Genomic DNA, 19,446 nt, shown 5'->3' with positions numbered 1-19,446 from the left:
CTGGAGAATTCCCTGGACAGAGGAGCCTGGCAGGCTGCACACTCTATGGGATCACAGAGTCAGACATGACTCAGTGACTAATACTTTCTGTTTTTTGTCCAAAGGAAAAAGGCAGAAGGGGCAAAGATAAAACCCAAAGCAGCACTTGTATTTAACCATTATCTGTTGATGTAACCTAACATTTCCCATCTTCCTCCCTGCCCCCTGCCACACACTCATGCATAGTGAAAATTCACTAAAGAAAAAAGTTTACTGCTAGGATTTAGTCAGGGTTCCAACCCCCAAAACTTAATCTATATCAGCATTTCAACCTTTTTCTCATTATCACCTCCTTAAGGAAACTTTTCTAGACATATTTCCTGATCACCTCTCCTCCATGAAATTTGAATACCTTAGATACACTGTATATCTGCATTTTATACTGGGTTGGCCAAAAAATTCATTTGGATTTTTCTGTAACATTGACCAACCCAATACATAACATGAATTCTTTTTTCAACTCCTAAGAACCCATTTTCTCCCTATTGGGAGTGGAAGGAATAGTGTCACCATGGAGAAGTCATGCTCATACAGATGAGCTGGTTGGTGACAGTGGTCAGAAGAAACAAGCCCTGTTTCCCGGTATCTTGGCTGAAAACATTTTAATCCATCAAGAGATGGTGATTAAAAACCTCTCAGAGTCAGCTGTGTTCTTTCCTCCATCACATGGGGAGCACAACGGACAAAGCCCGCCCACTCCAGTCTCCACACAGCTATTGAGGTCATTTGAGTCCTAGCAGCTTTCAGGCCTGATGAAATGCAATCAGTCCTCTGAATTCTTAAGCAAGTTTATCAACATCCACGGGTGGACTCAGGAAAGTTTGGGGACCAGGATTGGATAAGTGTTAGTGAAAATTCAACCCAGTGCTAGATTAGCCATAATTTAAGAAATGATAGAAGGAAATGCAACCCACTCCACTATTCTTGCTTGGGAAATCCCATGGACAGAGGAGCCTGGCAGACCACAGTCCATGGGGTCAAAAGAGAATCACACAGGACTTGGCAACTCAACAGCAACAGCAATCACACCACCACCTCTGTTTTCTCTGGAATCTGAACTCCATTATTACAGTCACTGTATTGTAACTAACCCTGCTGCCCCGCTTTCTACCCTACCACTGCTCTCATCAGTGGTATTTCTAATGCTGATTCTCTTAAGTGGCATGCTTAAACAAGTATGCGGTCAAAGTTCCCTGGTATAATGCCTTTGGGTAAATATTTGGCCAGATCTTTGTTTTGGGCTCCAAGTGACTAAGGCATATATCCCTAAAGCAAGATCCCTTCCAACAACCAATCATCAATTCCATTGTGTGAGTTGGTTAAAAAATATTTTAGGGGGACTTGGTGGTCCAGTGGCTGACACTCCATATTCCCAATGCAGGGGGCCTGATCCCTAGTGAGGGAATTAATTCCCACATGCTGCAACTAAGAGTTTGCATGGGCCAAGTAAGCCACAGCACAGTCAGTATATATATATATATATATACACACACACACACACTTGGACATACTCTGAACCCATCAGAAACCTGGAACTAATAAAATATATACAAAAAAGAAATGATAAAACATCTGAATTTGAGGGTTTTAGAAACACATATATTTATGGCTAAAAGTCCTACTTCTTCCTATTAAAAAAAAATACCGAAGCCAGAAATATCTGCTTCTAGGGTCTTCAGACACTGTTGTGTATACGCTGTTTTGCAGGGAAAGATACTAGTGCAGTCTAGGAGAACAAATTGGAAAGCCTAGCCAAGGCCACTGCTTTGTGGATTTGAAAAGCCTACATCTAGGAATCATCACATTTGGCCTAGAGCTTGAGTGATAAAGCACTAGCATTTTGTTTTCCCCATTCAAAAATACACAAGTACAATAGTTAACCATAGAATCAGAAAAGAAAGGTGTAGGTGGAAACTAACACAGAGTGGAGGTAAGAAGAGTAGCAGGTGTTGAAGAAAATAAAAACACTGACTGTGTAAATAATAGAGTCCTTGGATAACTGCACCTATGCTAATCTGCCTATAAATTTCACTGTTTAAGCCATTACAAACCCAGTTGATCAAAGGAAGAGAGAAAAAGTTATGAATGATATTACATAATGCCTACTCTTAGCAAGGAACCAAATATTTTAAATGGGGGTGGAGGTTGAGAAGAGGGAGTACGGAGGGAGGAGGACTCTGCGGTAACGTTGATTCCTGTGCAACTCCAGAATGATCTCTGAGCACTGAGATCCTCCTTAGGACTCAGCATGGGGTGCTTAAGACCACGTTTGCCAAATCAGGCTGGAAAGAATGCTGTAGACACATCTGATCTCTGAGGTCTATGACATGGGTCATACACAAGCAGTATATAAAGCAACACATGGGATGCAGGAAGACATACTAGCATTTCCATATACATAAGTAGTGTGTGTGTGTGTGTGTGTGTGTGTGTGTGTGTGTACACACATACATACACAGGCTCCCCTGGTGGCTCAGTGGTAAAGTATCCACCTGCCAATGAAGGAGACACAGGTTCGATCCCTGGGTTGGAATGATCCTCTGGAGAAGAAAGTGGCAACCCACTCCAGTATTCTTGCCTGGGAAATCCCATGGACAGAGGAGCCTAGTGGGCTACAGTCCATGGGGTCACAAGAGTCAGACATGACTTAGTGACTAAACAATATATACATACACACATATATTTATCTGTATTATATCTATATATTATATATAAATAATATGTGTGTATACACACAGAGACAGGACAAAATTTGTTATTTAAGTTGTGAGATAAAAGTTTAGAGACCACTGCTCTTTTATTATTTTGTGTGTGTGTGGGGGGGGGTGTTTTAATTTTTTATTGAAGGATAATTGCTTTACAGAATTTTGTTTTCTGTCAATCCTCAACATGAATCAACCATAGGTATACATATATCCCCTTCCTTTTGAACCTCCCTCCCATCTCCCACCCCATCCAACCCCTCTAGGTTGATAAAGAGCCCCTGTTTGAGTTTCCTGAGCCATACAGAAAATTCCCATTGGCAATGGGAAATGTAACATTCCATGTTACTCTCTCCATACATCTCACCCTCTGATCCCCTCTCCCCATGTCCATAAGTCTATTCTCTATGTCTGTTTCTCCACTGCTGCCCTGTAAATAAATTCTTCAGTACCATTATTCTAGATTCTGTATATATGTGTTAGAATATGATATTTATCTTTCTTTCTGACTTATTTCACCCTGTGTAATAGGTTCTAGGTTCATCCACCTCATCAGAACTGACTCAAATGCATTCCTTTTTACAGCTGAGTAATATTCCATTGAATATATGTACCACAACTTCTAAATCCATTCATCTGTCAATGGACATCTAGGTTGCTTCCATGTTCTAGCTATTGTAAATAGTGCTGCAATGAACAATGGGATACATGTGTCTTTTTCAATTTTGGTTTCCGCAGAGTATATGCCTAGGAGAGAGGTTGCTGGGTCATATGGTGGTTTTATTCCTAGCTTTTTAAGGAATCTCCATACTGTCTTCCATAGTGGCTGTATCAATTTACATTCACACCAACAGTGCAAGAGTGTTCCTTTCTCTCCACACCCTCTCCAGCATTTATTGTCTGCAGACTTTTTGATGATAGCCATTCTGACTGGTGTGAGGTGATATCTCACTGTAGTTTTAACTTGCATTTCCCTAATAATTGATGTTGAGCATCTTTTCATGTGTCTGTTAGCCATCTGTATGTCTTCTTTGGAGAAATGACTGTTTAAGTCTTTTTGCCACTTTTTTATTGGGTTGTTTGTTTTCCTGGCATTGAGTTGTATGAGCTACTTGTATATTTTGGAAATTAATCCTATGTCAGCATAGACAACATATTAAAAAGCAGAGACATTACTTTACCAACAAAGGTCTGTCTAGTCAAAGCTATGGTTTTTCCAGTAGTCATGTATGGATGTGAGAGTTGGCCTATAAAGAAAGCTGAGCACCAAAGAATTGATGCTTTTGAATTGTGGTGTTGGAGAAGACTCTTGAGAGTCCCTTGGACTGCAAGGAGATCCAACCAGTCCATCCTAAAGGAGATCAGTCCTGAATATTCACTGGAAAGACTGATGCTGAAGCTGAAACTCCAATACTTTGGCCACCTGATGCATAGAACTGACTCATTGGAAAAGACCCTGATGCTGGGGAAGATTGAAGGCAGGAGGAGAAGGGGATGACACAGGATGAGGTGGTTGGACGGCAGCACCGATGTGAGGGACTTGAGTTTTGAGTAGGCTCTGGGAGTTGGTGGTGGACAGGGAAGCCTGGTGTGCTGCAGCCATGGTGTCGCAGAGTCAGACACGACTGAGTGACGGAACTGTTTGACCGAACCTGCCAATAGAGCTACCATATGATGCAGCGATCCCACTTCTGGGCATATATCTGGAGGAAAACATTCAAAAGGATAAACGCACCCCAGTGTTCACTGCAGCACTGTCTACAATAGCCAAGACACGGAGGCAACCCAAATGTCCACTGACAGATGAATGGATAGAGATGTGGTACATACGTGCAATGGAATATTACTCGGCCAGTAAAAAGAATGAAACTGCCATTTTTTACAACATGCATGGCCCTGGAGATTATCACATTAAATCAGACAGAGAAGTAAATCAGACAGACAAATATCATATGATATCATTTATATACAGTATTTTTTTTAATGTTACAAATGATCTTCTTTACAAAACAGAAACAGACTCATAGACTTAGAAAATGAATTTATGGTTACCAGGGGTGAAATGTGGAGGGGAGGACAGATAAGGAGTTTGGGATTGACATGTACGCACTACTATATTTAAAACAGATAATCAGCAAGTTCAGTTCAGTCGCTCAGTCATGTTTGACTCTTTGCAACCCTATGGACTGCAGCACTCCAGGCTTCCCTGTCCATCACCAACTCCCCAAGCTTGCTCAAACACAGGTCCATCGAGTCAGTGATGCCATCCAACCATCTCATCCTCTGTCATTCCCTTCTCCTCCTGCCTTCAGTCTTTCCCAGCATCAGGGTCTTTTCCAGTGAGTCAGTTCTTTGCATCAGGTGAACAAAGGATTGGAGTTTCACCTTTAGCATCAGTCCTTCCAATGAATATTGAGGACTGACTTCCTTTAGGATTGACTGGTTTGATCTCCTTGCAAGGACCTATTGTAAAATAATAATAATACACTATGCAGAACTGTTGCACACTAGTTCTTTTTTTTAGAATCATTTAAACAAGAGTTTACAAACAGGCCATATACATACAAGAATTAGTATGTGATACAGATAATTCAAATCAGTAAGAATGAAGGTGAAACAAGTGATTCTCTGATTTAAAAAACTATCAGATCTCTATCATTCCTCGTATTAAAAGGATGCAATAATTTTAAAACTAGTAAAAAGTATGTTAAAAATTTTACAATCTTGGGATGGTAAAAGGTTTCCTAAGCATAGCAAAAAACCCTGAAGCTATAAAGGGAAGAGGATAGATCTGACAACACAAAATGGAAAATCATGCATAGTAAACACACAGTATGAAGTACACAAAACTGAGAGGATATCTGCATGTTAATGACAAAAAAATTAATATCCATACTCTACAAATAATCCTGGGATATAAGAACATGAAAAGGTAAATCACCGAAAAAAGCAATACAAAGTCAATAGTCTCCTGCTGTAACTAGCTCCACCTTAGCAATACATCTAAAGTGATACATCATTTGTCACCTAAGATTGGCAAAGATGAAAAACAGCCATTGTTGGCAAGGACACGGAGAAATAAGCACCATAACGCACACTGGTCCAAGTGTAAAGTCACAGAAGTTTTAACCTTTTCGGGATGTAGTTTGCCAATGTTTATCCTAATTTAAAATATGAGTTCTAGCAATTATAATTCTAGAAATATATCCTTATATATATATATATAAGGATATTCTCTATAGCATTACTTGTAATAGGATAGAGCTAGAAAACATGTAAATGTCAAATTACAGGGAAATATCAAATGATGATAAATATATCATATCCATATGATATAATGGACAATATATCCATATGGAGGATGACTACTGTATTGATTAGCCATCATGGTGTACCAAAACTACCCCCCAATCCCTTCGGCTATATCAAAAATAAACATTTCCTATTCTCACCATCAGATATTTGGGAGTGGCACGGAGGGCGTGGACCTGGCAGGTGTTGCTCTGAGGTGGTTCGCTCACACGGCAGGCTGGTTGTTGGTCACAGGCCAGGTGCTGCCCATGGGGCCTTCACTACAGGCTGTTTGAATGTCCTCTCAACACAGGGGCTGGTGGCCCTATAGTTGAACAGTCCCGGAGAGACTAAGCTAAAACTGGGATGTCTTTTATGACCTGGACTCAGAAGTCCCACAGTATCACTTCCACCATATCCTATGCAGCACACAGAACAGCTGTATTCAGTGAGAGGGGAGTATATAAATACCTAGCGGCAAGGACCATTTAAGCTGAAATTTAAAGGCTGAATAGTAGATAAGTCAGGCAAGGAGACCACTTATAAAAACTTGGAAATTTATGAACAGGAAGTAGAGATGAGGCTGGAGAGGTAAATGGAGCCTGATTCATGGCAGTAGTTAGAAACTTGTTAAGGAGCTTGATTTTTATAGAAAGCTAGTAAGCCACCAAAAGATTTATATCTTAGTAAGACCAGTTTGGTTATTATATGGAGGGTGGATTGAGTGGACAAAGCCAGGGACCAGGAACCAGAGGCAAGGTGATCTGTCAACAGGCTAGTGAAATGATCCAGACAGAAAGATGGTACCTTGGATTATAGTACTGGCTATAAAGAGGGAGAAAAGTTGGGCAAGTTCTGAGATATTTAGGAATAAACCCAATGGGACTCAGTATTTGACTAGGTATTTGGGTTACACAACAGGGAGGAATAAAGTTTGGTTCCTAGGTTACTGGCAATTAGGTACATGGGGTACATGGGAGGAAAAGTAGTTTTGGGGGTTAGAAAAAGTTTAATTTTTAACAAGGTGAGTTTGAGGTGCTTTGTACACATGGAAATTTCCAACAGGCACTGAACATATGGGACCTGAAGGTGAGGAGCTGTGCCTCGACATAAAAACTTATGAGTCACCACAGTATCACTGGAAACTGGAGACATGAGCCAGAGAGGAAAAGGAGCTTACAAAAGACTGAAAAGGAAAGCCAAAAATCAAGGAATGCCAGAAATCAATCGAGTATTCACTGGAAGGACTGATGCTGAAGCTGAAGCTCCAATACTTTGGCCACCTGATATGAAGATCCAACTCATTGGAAAAGTCCCTGATGGTGGAAAAGATTGAGGGCAGGGAAAGGGGGCAACAGAGGATGAGACGGTTGGATGGTATTACTGACTCTATGGGAATGAGTTTGAGCGAACTCCGGGAGACCCTGAAGGACAGGGAACCCTGGCTTGCTGCAGTCCATGGCGTTGCAGAGTCAGGCATGGCTTAACAGACTGGACAAGACAAAGAAGGAATACCAGGAGAGTCTATTGCCACAGAAAACAGGAGTGACCCAGAGTGTTCACACTACTAAGCCAAACAACTTAAAAATTGCACAAACATCGTGCATGAGAAGAAAGCTGGGGGAGTAGAGCAAGCTCTCCGCTGGTCCAAGGCAAGATGCTTTTATGGGAAATATGTGAACAGCATTAATGACTTCTGGGGCAGTGCTTCTCAGTGTGACGTACATACAAGTAACTTGAGGATTATACTAAAACACAGGTTTCTGATTCAGTAGGTCTTGGGGAGAGCTGGAGATCCAGCATTTCTAAGGTCCTAGGTAATGCCAGCACTGCTGGTCCACAGATCACATTTTGAATAGCAAGGTCCTGCCATGGGTCTCAAACTTTGCTGAACACAGACTCACATGGAGAACTTCTACAGATTCTCAGTCCCTGACCCCTACAGATTATGATTCAATAGGTGTGGAGAGACTCTGACAATTTCCAACAAGCTGTCCATGATGACGCAGGTTTCCCGACCATACTTTTTGAGTTGACCTGTTTCAGCACAACTTGACTGTTGCTGACCCCAACAAAAGAAAAGCCAGAGTCCCCTGTGTTTCAAAACATAATACAAACAAGAAGTGCTCACCTGTGCGGTCACATTCCATGACCAGAGCTCAGTGGGGGATAAGGTCTACCACTCATTACCCATCACCCCCACAGCCACAACTGCTGTATCAGAATGAAGCATTCATTCTTAATTAACTTATTACCAAGACTTACTCTCTGCAGTGGGTGTCTATTTCTCTCAAAGCTTTGTTTAGTAAAACCATTTCATATTAAAACAACAAGCAGCTGCTAACAAACAGTATTTCCTTTACTCAAAAGATACATGTTTCACAACAGACTCATGAAAATTTATTAATAAAAAAATCCTATATAAGAAAGAAGGGGGGATCCTATTTAATGAGGAATCAACTCACATATGTATTTATTAAGCACAGAAATGTATTTTACTGCTGCATCTTAGGGTGAAATAGGCAGATTATAAATATACAGTCCCTGTTCGCAGGTCCACACCATGAAGTAAAGACACCAACAATCATGCTGAAACATGACAAACACCATCTGAAAAAACAGCTGACATTTAGTTTTATTAAAACCACCCAGCAGTTACCTCAATCCATACTCACAGAATGTGTGTTTGTTATTAGTAGCAACAGACACACAAAGGAGGAGAAAAATATCAAACAGGGTTAACTAGGAAAGGCACCTGGCTGAAGTTAATTCCTGGAATTAAACAGATGGGCAGCCTTTTCACAGGTGGAGGCCCTAGAGGACCATTCCTTAACAAAAATGAATTAACGTGCTCTGAGAATCTGCTGACAAAAGGCTTTACCTACTGTTCATCGCAGTGTGATTAAGAAAGATATGTACGTAGACAGAACAATAAAAGCCCTCCAAAAAGCTGACACCAGTTTGGAGACGAGTAACACGGGAGAGTTAAAAAAAAGGAACATACTGTTTTCTAGAAGACAAAACTGGGAGAAGATACTATTGCCCTGCTGCTGCTAAGTCGCTTCAGTCGCGTCCGACTCTGTGTGACCCCATAGACGGCAGCCCACCAGGCTCCCCCGTCCCTGGGATTCTCCAGGCAAGAACACTGGAGTGGGTTGCCATTTTCTTCTCCAATGCAGGAAAGTGAAAAGTGAAAGTGAAGTCGCTCAGTCGTGTCTGACTCTTCACGACCCCATAGACTGCAGCCCACCAGGCTCCTCTGTCCATGGGATTTTCCAGGCAAGAGTACTGGAGTGGGCCGCCGCCCCTCAAAAAGGGCATCTGTGGAGATACGAAATTATCTCTGTAGCTACTCTCACTGGCAGTCGGTGAAAGACTTCCAAGCACAGATCAGCGACAGCTGGGGCCTGGGGAGTTTGCCAAGACCGGGGAAGGGGCGCGCAGGCCCTGCCACCCAGGAAGCTGAGAAGTCCGAGCGGTCGGAGTGCTTCCGTCAGTCGGGCCCTTACCGGCCCCTCCGGATCGACCAGCACAGGGGACAGGAGGGCGCCGGCGAAAAGAACAGTTTTCTGCTGCCCGCCCACCTTCCCCCTGGGGGACGAAGAGGTGCCAAGGCTCCGCGGTCCGATCCGAGCCACCCTTCCTCGCAGCTCGGCCCTCTTCCCCCGAGCCCCAGAGCTCGCTCTGGTCCCGGGGTGGTGGGCGTCTGCGTGGGGGAAGGTGGCCTCCGGCCCTGCGGTCTGCAGCACGAGTCCAGTGCTCTTCCCGGGGTCCCGCGTGCCGCGGAGGTAGCTGCACCCCGCAGGCTGGGACGTTCCGAAGACCGGAAGTGCGCTGCTTCCTTCCGGCCGGCGCTGCACGAGACGAGGCGGGGCGGCCCGGGAGGGGGCGGGGGCCCGCGCTGACGGACGGCTCCCGGGACCTATGGGCGCGGCCGCAGCGGCCCAGCCTCTCCGGCGCGCCCCCTCCCCGGGACGGCAGACGCCCCCCAGCCCCCCATTTCCAGGGTGTTGCACAAGGCTCCGCGGCTGCGGGGTCCAGGCCGTACCCCCGGCGCGTTGCAGGCCGTGGTGAGGCCACGCACCCTCGACCCTCTGCGCCCCCGGCCGGCCCGCCGCCTTCCTTCCCGGTCCCGACCCGCGCGCGAGGACGGCTGAGGCTGCAGGTTTGTGGTTGCGTGTCGGGCCGCGGGCGGCGCGAAGGGACGCTTGGGCGCCAGGCTTCGGCGGTCTGGGACTGTCCGGCGGGCGGGCGGGCGGGCGGGTGGCGCTGCGCCTTTGCCTGGTGGTGTTCGGCCAGATCAGCCGCAAAGACCGAAAGCCCACTGGCCGCCCCGCTCCGTCGCGCAGTCTGGGGGCGCGGCCCCGCCCCTCGTGGCATCTTGGGGCACCGGATTTGGGACGGGTCGCCCCCTGTCCACCCGACTTTTGGGGCCGGGGGCAGTAACTCTGAAGAGAGCAAGTTTGCCGAGGGCGGGGCGCCTTCTCAGGCGACTTCTTGCTTTGGCCACGCGAGCGGAGGGAGGGCCCGGGTGGTCTCCGGCCTCGGCGCCACGCCACTTCCTGGGTGAGTCCGGGCGAGTTACTGAACTTCTCCGGTCCCTCGGCCGCCGGCGGGGACCGCTGGTCCTCTAGGGCTGGGGTGCGGAGGTGAGCTGAACAACGTGCCCTGCAGCGCCCCGGATGTCCAGTACGCGCTGGTCCTCCTAAGCAATGGAGGAAAAAAGCACCGCTGTCGTTTCCCTTTTGAATCATTAAGATAGCGTAGCTTGTAATTTGATGGGGAAACTTTTGTTCCATGGGTTCATGCAATTATCACACATAATTGACACTTAAATATTTGTTGCCTTCTATCCTAATATGTTACAGTGTATCAGTTGTGGGATTTTTCACAACTCCGCTCGGAGCCTCTTTCTGAGCATGACTCTAGGATGAGGTAACTTGGGGATAAGCTCATCTCTGGAGATACGACTTTGCCGACACTCGTTTTCTGTCTCGTTGCTCCAGATTCTCCATTTTCCGTGTTTGCACCGAAGTCTGTTTTGCCTCTCAGGTTTTTTTGCTTGTTTGAATGAATGAATTGCATAATGTTGGATGATGTGTTCTTTTCAATAGAGCAACTTGTTTACTTTTAGGAATTAATAAATTGCCCCAACAATCATGTCCGGCGGCAGGTCATAGTTGATAAATAATTAGTTAAGGCTGTTCGTTCGTCGGAAGAGTGACGCAAGATGTACTGGGGGACGGTAGCCAGCTTACTCACTGCCAGCACTCCCCCGCCTCCCACTTGCTGCTTCCAAACCAGGCTCCTGCTCCCTGCTGGCACTCCCACTGTTGCTCCCTGGCGGAGCAGCTGCCCTGATTGGCACACCCCCGCTTCCATCACCGCCCAGGCATATTCCTAAAGCTTCCAGAGTGGATTGTTTGAAGGAACACAGGTATCAGAATCGAGATACCTGAGACAAAACAGTATTTCAGTTCTTCAAAATCAGGCTATCAACCATCAACAGATTCTACTTAATACCATTTCCATGGAAGCTGCCTAATGATGTGACAAATTGCATGATGACTGCTATAACTCAGAAAAGGGAAGGATCAGTAGGGGTTGGTGCATCCCAGGAAAAGACGACTTCCTAGAAGAAGGGCGGGGGTTTGTCTGTGATGCTCACCTGTGTTCCTAACTCTTGGCAGTGCCTGCCATAGAACAGACACTTTATAAATGTGGTTGTGTTAAAGAAATATTTGTGTTGTGTCTTGAGAGTAGCTTTGAATGCTAGTTAAGGTTTGGATGGGAAAATGGGAGGGCATGGGAAGCATGGGAAAATGGCCCAGGTAAAGTCTCTAAAACACAGATGAGCACTAGGGTGTATTTGCTAGAGAGGGTACTCACATATGGCTGGTGGTTTACTTCTGTGTTGTTTGTAGGAGTGGTTGGAAGAACAATGCGTGTGAGTCTTTGACACCATGATATCCATCAGGCAAAGAAAAGGAATACAAACCACAGAAGTTTCTGAGGATTACACGGCACAAGAAGAAAATGTGAAGTTGGAAGATAAATTGCCATCTAGTATGTGATTTAAATTAAAGCAGCATTTTGGATTGTTTTTTGTCTGCATATTGAAATAATCACTCTCCAACAGGAACAAAATTTGGAGAGACCTAATAGTTGAAGAAACTTGTTCTATTACCTGAGAGTTCTACAGATGATTTAATTGCAATCTGATAATATTCATTTTACAATTATGCTTAGAATCCTTTGCTTCTCAGGTGTCTGTTCAGTATGATTATGCCAACCTGATCTTTTGACTTTCAGGGTAATACTTTTTCCCACTGTTCAGATTTTAGTCTAGTTCTTATTTTTCTGGTTTGTGTATGCTGCTAACAGTAGACAGCCTTAACTTGGGTGAGTTTCTCAATTCATTAAAGTATTGAAAGATGAATGAAAACATTTTTTAATTTTTTATTTTCAGTCAAATTCCTGAATATTTTTTATTTGCCTTTTTGGCCGGTGGAGAGGGAAGTGGTCAGAATTTGGTAAATTGTTTATACAATGTTGAAGACTTTTGCTAAGCCATGCATCAAATGGCATTAATTGCCAACTTTTTGCTTCCTGAGTTGCTTTCTTAGACTAAGCATATCAGGATTTTTAAAAGTAGGCATGAAAAAGTCCACGTCCATCAGCCGTTTTGGATATGACTGAGTTTATGTGGACTGTAGCTAGAGCTAGTAAAATAATCTGGGGGTAGCAGTTTTATAAAGTAAACAATGTGTCAAACACTCATGCCACTCGGCTGTTGGCAAATTGAAACAATGCAGAGTACTCTCTGAAAATCTTACACAAATACAAGTTCAAGTTTGTCCTTTTAAATTTTTGCCAAAAGTTTTACTTTCATTTTAGGTTGGAAGGATTCATTAACAAAAGAAAACACTTGTCACACACAATAAACAATTTCAGCATTTAATAGAGGATTATTTGACTTAATTTCAATATACAATCATTAAAAAAAGATAAATGGAAACAATAGAGAAAAGTAACAGCACATATATCACCAAATTGGGCTGACCAACATCCAGACTTTAAACAGTGCTGGGCAGGCCCTCCTTAATAGCAAATCTGGACTCTCAGTTGGGGAAGGATCCTGGGTGGTATGTCCACCCAACAGGCAAGATTTGAGATTGCAGGTAGAAGGACTCCCACTTATAATCCCAGGGCTTCCCTCAGAGCTCAGTTGGCAGAGAATCCGCCTGCAGTGCAGGAGACCCCACTTCAGTTCCTGGGTTGGGAAGATCCCCTGGAGAAGGGATAGGCTACCCACTCCAGTATTCTTGGGTTTCCCTGGTGGCTTAGCTGGTGAAGAATCTGCCTGCAATGCTGGAGACCTGGGTTTGATCCCTGGGTTGGGAAGATCCCCTGGAGAAAGGAAAGGCTACCCACTCCAGTATTTTGGCCTGGAGAATTCCATGGATTATACAGTCCATGGGATCCCAAAAGATTGGACACAACTGAGCAACTTTCACTTTCACTTTTCACTTTGATTTATAATCCCAGGCCACAAACTGATATCATCTTTAGTTTGAACACAAGAATGAAGCTCTGGTTTTTCTTTAACTTTTATAATGCTGTTGGTTTCACCTTGTGAGTCACAAGACTTCTTAGACCCTGGGGGACTGGCCAGACCTCCAGGGCCCCAAAAATTTCAGGACACACTCCCTTTCTTATCTAAAGTGCTACCTGACTTGCTGTACTTGCAGGCAGGCACAGAATCCAGGCAGTGTCCAGGAAGGTCAGAAGCAGGTCAGAGACCTGCTCTCCTGCTTCTGAAGCCTGAACAAGATCTCCTCCATTTTAGTTTCCCTAACATTAAATTAAAACACAGCTTTGAGAATTGTTAATTCTACCAAAGCAGTATTTATGTCAGAAAAAAACCAAAGCAAAAAGGAAGGAAAAGATATTCCCCGAAACCCACTCATCCTGAGATTACCACTTACAGCCCTTTGATTACCTTGCAATCTGCATGTTGCTCTCTGTACATATATACCTACAAGCATTCAGATGTGGTTTTGCAAAATTGAGATCCTACATGCTGTTGTGTAACTTGCTATCTTTTTCATATTATGATATATATGAACATACATCAGTCAGTGTATTTTTTAAATTTGTCAGTGTTTAGTCACTGCATAACTATGGCATAATTTCTTTAACTAATTTCTTATTTAATATTTAGATGATTTTTAACTTTTTACCTATATGAACTGAACTGTGATAAATATCCTTGTGGCCAAATGTTTTGTTTAAAACATTTTATTTAGGGCATATGCCTAGATTTAGAATTATTGTTCAAACAGTGGCTTTTACTTCCTATTGCCATGTTGCAGTGCAGAAAGGTATCAATTTATTCTAACACCAGCGTTGTTTTTAAAATGTCTTTTTGTGTGTGTGTGTACATACCAAAACAGAATACTAAACATTTTTAAGCTATCAAATTACCCAGTATTGTAAAGTTATAGCTCTTTGTTTTGATTTCCATTTCTTTAATACTAGCCTTTTTTTTCTATTAATTTTATTGGCCATTTTTTCTTTTGTGCATTGCCTATTCATATCCTTAATCAATTTCCTACTGGAATATTCATTGTTCTATTATCTTGAAAGTATACTATATTAAGAATACTTAACCTTTCTTATATGTACTATAAATATGTCTCCTAGTTTATACGCCCTTTAACTTTAGTGTGATGGATTTTTTCCTATGGATTTTAAAATTTTAATCAAATTTTGGGGTAGCTTTTAATGAATAAACCACACGTTTTAAGTAGATCATCTTAAAAGACTGTTTATATTTTAACTATAACACATTTATTCTTCCATTTAAGAAACCGTAGCTAGACTAAGTCAAACATGGGTCCTAGGTTTTAAGGTGAATAAGATAGTGTGCTCGTCTTGACGAAGTTCACATTCTAGTTGGCAAAATGGACAAATGAACAGTTAGATACAGTGATGGGAAAAGCTATAATAAAAGTATAGAAAGATCTGTGGAATCACAGGAAGGAGCCCTTAACAGGGAAAAATTCTCCAATGACAGGCAGCTGGAACTTAGCATGCTTGACAGTCTGAAACAGAACTATTACCTGCTAAACCCTTTACTGATTTGGTTTTTCATCTGTTTTATTTTTTCTAAAAGGTTGTACCAGTAGCAGATTATGGAAGATTCTGTCATTTACAATTGGCGGAACTGTTGCCCTGTGCATTGGGCTTCTTACATCTGTCTACCTGGCCACTTTACATGAGAACGATTTGTGGTTTTCTAATATTAAGGTATGGACATTGTGTGATTTACCCATCAATGTCTCCAGTAGTTAGTTAGCCGTTTAGATGTATGACCAAGACAGTTCCATTTTGCCATAAAGAATTCAGGCTCTTATGCTTGGATGCAGAGTAAAATGACTTCTGTTAATTTAAAATAACATCAGAAGTTTTATGGTCAAATGAGTTCTCCCATTTTCGTTAACTTATTCCAATTATGTATCAGTTACTCTAAACCAGTATTTTTCAAACTGTAGATTGTGAAATTGGTGTAGTAGGTCATGAGTAACATTTTTCTTAATGAAATCAGATACAAGAGAATATGGTCACATAGTAAGTTTGATAATTATTTGTGAAACTTTTAACTATATGTATGTATATACAAAACGGGTCACCTTATAATTTTTTTCTGTTAGGTATAGAAAAAAAGGGGGGATGGGGAGAAAGAAAGAAAGCCAAAGCAACTATTCTAAACCAAGGAGTTTTAATCTGGCTCCATAAATGACCTTGATGTGGTTTACCTTTCTAAAAGTATATGCAAAAGATTGGGGGGAAGCTATAAATGTCATCATTTTCAGGAGGGTCTGTGATTCTTTAAACACCAGTTTTCTTGGTGTCTTTCTCTCTCTCTCAACATTTCTATACATCCTTCAATTTGGCTTTAGTTCAGAGCAAGGATATCACTTAAAAGGAAACTTAACATGTTGCCAGTGTTTTTGGTCCAAATATAGCTTGCTTTTCATCCAAAAATGTCATGATCTTTGACCTTATTTCCCACCATGACTTCTAATGACTAGTTGGTTATGAAGGTAAAATTGACTTTCACAAGCAAAGTTTATTGTCTGTGAGAATATTCAGAAGCATCTTTGCAGAATATAAAGACAGTGTCCAGTGTTTTCCAGAATATTTGGAGCTTCAGTTCCATTATTGGAACGAGTCTCCAAAGGAGAGACTACTTTGAATGACAAGTTTTATTTTTATGAATAATGTCTATCATATTTTTTAAAACCTGTCATATTACTTTATAGGTTCAGCAAGTATCTATGTATGTATCTTTTTACAAATGATCATGGTACCAAAGAATAATAATTATTATCTTTCAATGATGCTTGGTAGTTTTTCTTGTCAAGAAAAATTTTACTCACCTATGTCCTTTTAAAGTGGAGTACCTGTAAATAGATTCCCTGGAGACAAGAAATTTAAAACTTATTTAACACAAATATTTTGAATAAAGCAGGAAATTTCCCCTTTGTGGGCGTAAAGCCAAAATTAAATGCTAGGAGCTGTATAGCAGGTAACAGGTGAAAGAGATCACATAATTTTAAAATGTAAGTTTAGTTCTTTGATTTAAAGCTGATAAGTGGCCTTACTAATATACCCCCTCATCAAGCAGCCTGAGGAAAAGGCCAGGTCATGTAGGGCTTTGTGGACTGGGCAGGAATTGGAGAGAAATGGACAGAGACAGAGTCAGAAGGATGTAATGATTGATCGTTTGTGTGGAGGACGATTGAGGAGGAAGAATCATCAGTGAAGACCTTTCTCCTGTTAGCAGGAGGACAGATGGGTGGATCTTCATTCACTGTGATCATGAACCCCAGAAGAGAAGGTCTAGAGGGGACAGTAACATCCTCCCAACGACCTGGAGTTAAGCCACTCTTCACAGGTTGATGGCACTGTCCTCCCCAAAACAGCCCCTCACTTCAGACACCAGTCACAACTTTGGGGGTCCCCCAGCTACTCTCACTTCTGACCAACTGGCCATACATTCACTCAGATGACAGAACTCAGGGAAGCTCTATACTTATCATTGCAATTTTATTATAGAACTAGGATACAAATCAGAACTAGCCAAAGGGAGAGGCACATCCGGCTGGCCTGGGAGGACCCGAGACTCAAAGTCTCCATTGTCCCATCTCCCAGAGTCAGGACATGACTGTCACGTTCTTGTGTGGCAATATATAGAGTATTGCCAGCCAGCTAAATTTACCTGAGCTCTGGTGTTGAGAGTTTTTACTGAGGTTTCATTATGTATGCATTATTAATTAAATCATTGACCGCAGGTCAAACTCAATCTCCAGCCCCTCTTCACTCCCCAGATGTTGGTCTGATACCTGCTGGCTCAATGCCCCAAGCCTCTGATGATATGGCTGGACTTTCTGCCTTGACCAACTCCCATCCTGAATCATCTCCTTAGCGAAAACAGTCTAGGGGTCCACCCTGAGTCACTTGTTAACACATGCTATCAGATGTGGGCCAAGGAACCCACCGTGAATAACAAAGATTGTCTTGTCACAGGGAAGTTCCAGGGTTCAGTTGGCTGCCCTCAGGAACCGGGGACAAAGGGCAACCAAGTCCTTTATTATATAGGAGTCAGTAAGGCAAGAAATGAGGAGTCCGGGTTTGGATACGTTGTGAGTCACTTTCAAAACAATCCAAGTAAAGACCTAGAGTAAAGGAAGCTATGGACCTGAAGGCAGGGATTCCATCTGTGTTGGAAACAGACACTTTGATGTTACCAGCTTGTGGCTGTGTGGGCAAGATTGTTTGGGGAGTAAGTAGGGTGAGAAAAGAAAGAGACCCTACGCTAGATTCTGGCTGCGCCTCACATGGCATCTGGGAGAAGCCGTGAAAGAGGCCCATCCTCTGACAGGCTTCTCCCTCTCACTCTCACCATCGGCCACCACCCCCAGCCCCTCAAGCTTAAAATTGAGCCAGAGTCTTGATTTTTTTTTTTTTTTTTTTTTGTCTCTATTCAACCTCTCTCTTTTTTTCTCCCCTGTGTCACAAGAGGAGTCCTGAGATGTTGTAATCATTTCTCAAACCAGATTACAGGCATTGGTTTATTTTTCATCTTCGAACCATCTAAACCCAGTGATCTGCAGAACTCTGCACTGAAGGAAATGGTCTAAACCTGTGCTGTCCTGTACAGTAGCTGCCAGCCAGGTGTAGCGACTGAACGCTGGAAACGCAGCTAGTGCAACACAGGAACTGCACTTCAAATTTTACTTAAATTGAACTTTAATTTTAAAGTATGTATACATTTTCTGTGAATAAACCAATGACAGTTCTAGACATTATTGATCAGTGATTTACTTAGCCAAAGGAGAAGCTCGTTTTCAGAGTTTATACCTAGATTTATTCCATTTTATCACTTTCATCTTGGAGGATTATGGAAATATTTGAGATGTGTAAATCTGTTTTCCTCTTTTTTATTTGTGAGTGATAACTTATCAAAATTACTAGGCTACTTTATGAAAATACTTTGATCTTTTGAATTAGTTGTAATTATTCAGAGAGTATAGATATTGCTAATAGACTAATCACACATTCAGTTTATGCATTCAAAGTAATTTTTTTAATGATCATAGCAATGTTAGAATTTAATGTGTGGGAAACTCCGGAACAGAGAAACTGGAGAGCTGAAAAGGAGACAATGTTGGTTTAAATGGTCCTAGAAAATGTGTATGTAGTATCCTTTCCTAGCATATTTTTTTAATTAAAAAGTCATTTTCAGAGTATAAGAGCTTTTTTCAGATAACCTTAATTGAATGTCTGCTATGTGCTAGACCCTGTTTTAGGTGCATTTTACACATATTTTATTTAATCTGGCTGTTTCCAAAGCCCAAGCATTTTAACTCTAACTTGTCCTTTAAATGCAACGTGTTTGTTTTGTTTTTCTGCTCTATATTATTAAATAAAACAAACTAAGAGAATTTAAAGCCCATACTCTTATTTGCCGTGCTCCCCTCACAGTGACCTGCACATCATCAGTGCTGAGTAGCCAGTGCTCTTTTGGAGCAGGGTCAGCCTCTAGGGGTGAGGGAGTGGTGTAGCCTGGGGACAACTGGCTGCTGCAGAGAATCTGGTTGGAACTAGAGCTGAAGGGTGCAGCCTTCGGAGCTTGCCTTCAAGGTTAGTGCATGGCTAGCAATGGCAAATGGGGAGCCGTTAATTGCATTCTTAATAATTTGTGTTTAGTAGGTGCTAAAGTAGATATCTGTATGGTCTTGTTTGTTTTTGTTTTTTGAACATGTATTTTTTTTAATTGCACAAACTATACTGTGATAACAACAAAAACTTTTTCAGTGAAAAACATTGCTCGGTATTTATTACC

General features: G+C 42.4%; 1 protein-coding gene and 1 long non-coding RNA gene across 4 annotated transcripts in view; one reads left to right on the top strand and one right to left on the bottom strand.

The window, feature by feature from the left end:
• Positions 1-5,169: 5,169 nt before the first annotated feature.
• LOC120873015 lies at positions 5,170-9,814 on the bottom strand. Its single transcript, XR_005723381.1, has 3 exons — positions 9,542-9,814; positions 6,194-6,357; positions 5,170-5,204 (listed from the first exon to the last, which is right to left on the bottom strand). It is a non-coding gene; the product is annotated as an uncharacterized LOC120873015 (long non-coding RNA).
• Positions 9,815-10,003: 189 nt separating this feature from the next.
• The window catches only part of DPY19L3 (dpy-19 like C-mannosyltransferase 3), a 77,915-nt gene continuing 68,472 nt past the window's right edge, over positions 10,004-19,446 (top strand). Inside the window, exons 1-3 of one of the 3 annotated variants that reach the window (XM_040253768.1) lie at positions 10,004-10,197; positions 11,957-12,098; positions 15,211-15,344. In XM_040253768.1, coding sequence (XP_040109702.1) covers positions 11,996-12,098; positions 15,211-15,344 — 237 coding nt within the window. In that variant the 5' untranslated portion in view covers positions 10,004-10,197; positions 11,957-11,995. Of the gene's footprint in view, positions 10,198-10,493; positions 10,599-10,649; positions 12,099-15,210; positions 15,345-19,446 lie in introns of those variants that run through there. The other 2 variants (XM_040253770.1, XM_040253769.1) reach the window with 2 other exon arrangements.

This window comes from Oryx dammah, unplaced genomic scaffold, assembly GCF_014754425.2.
Source record: "Oryx dammah isolate SB20612 unplaced genomic scaffold, SCBI_Odam_1.1 HiC_scaffold_13, whole genome shotgun sequence".
Lineage (NCBI taxonomy): Eukaryota > Metazoa > Chordata > Mammalia > Artiodactyla > Bovidae > Oryx > Oryx dammah.
This window is presented reverse-complemented; position numbering and strand designations above follow the sequence as displayed.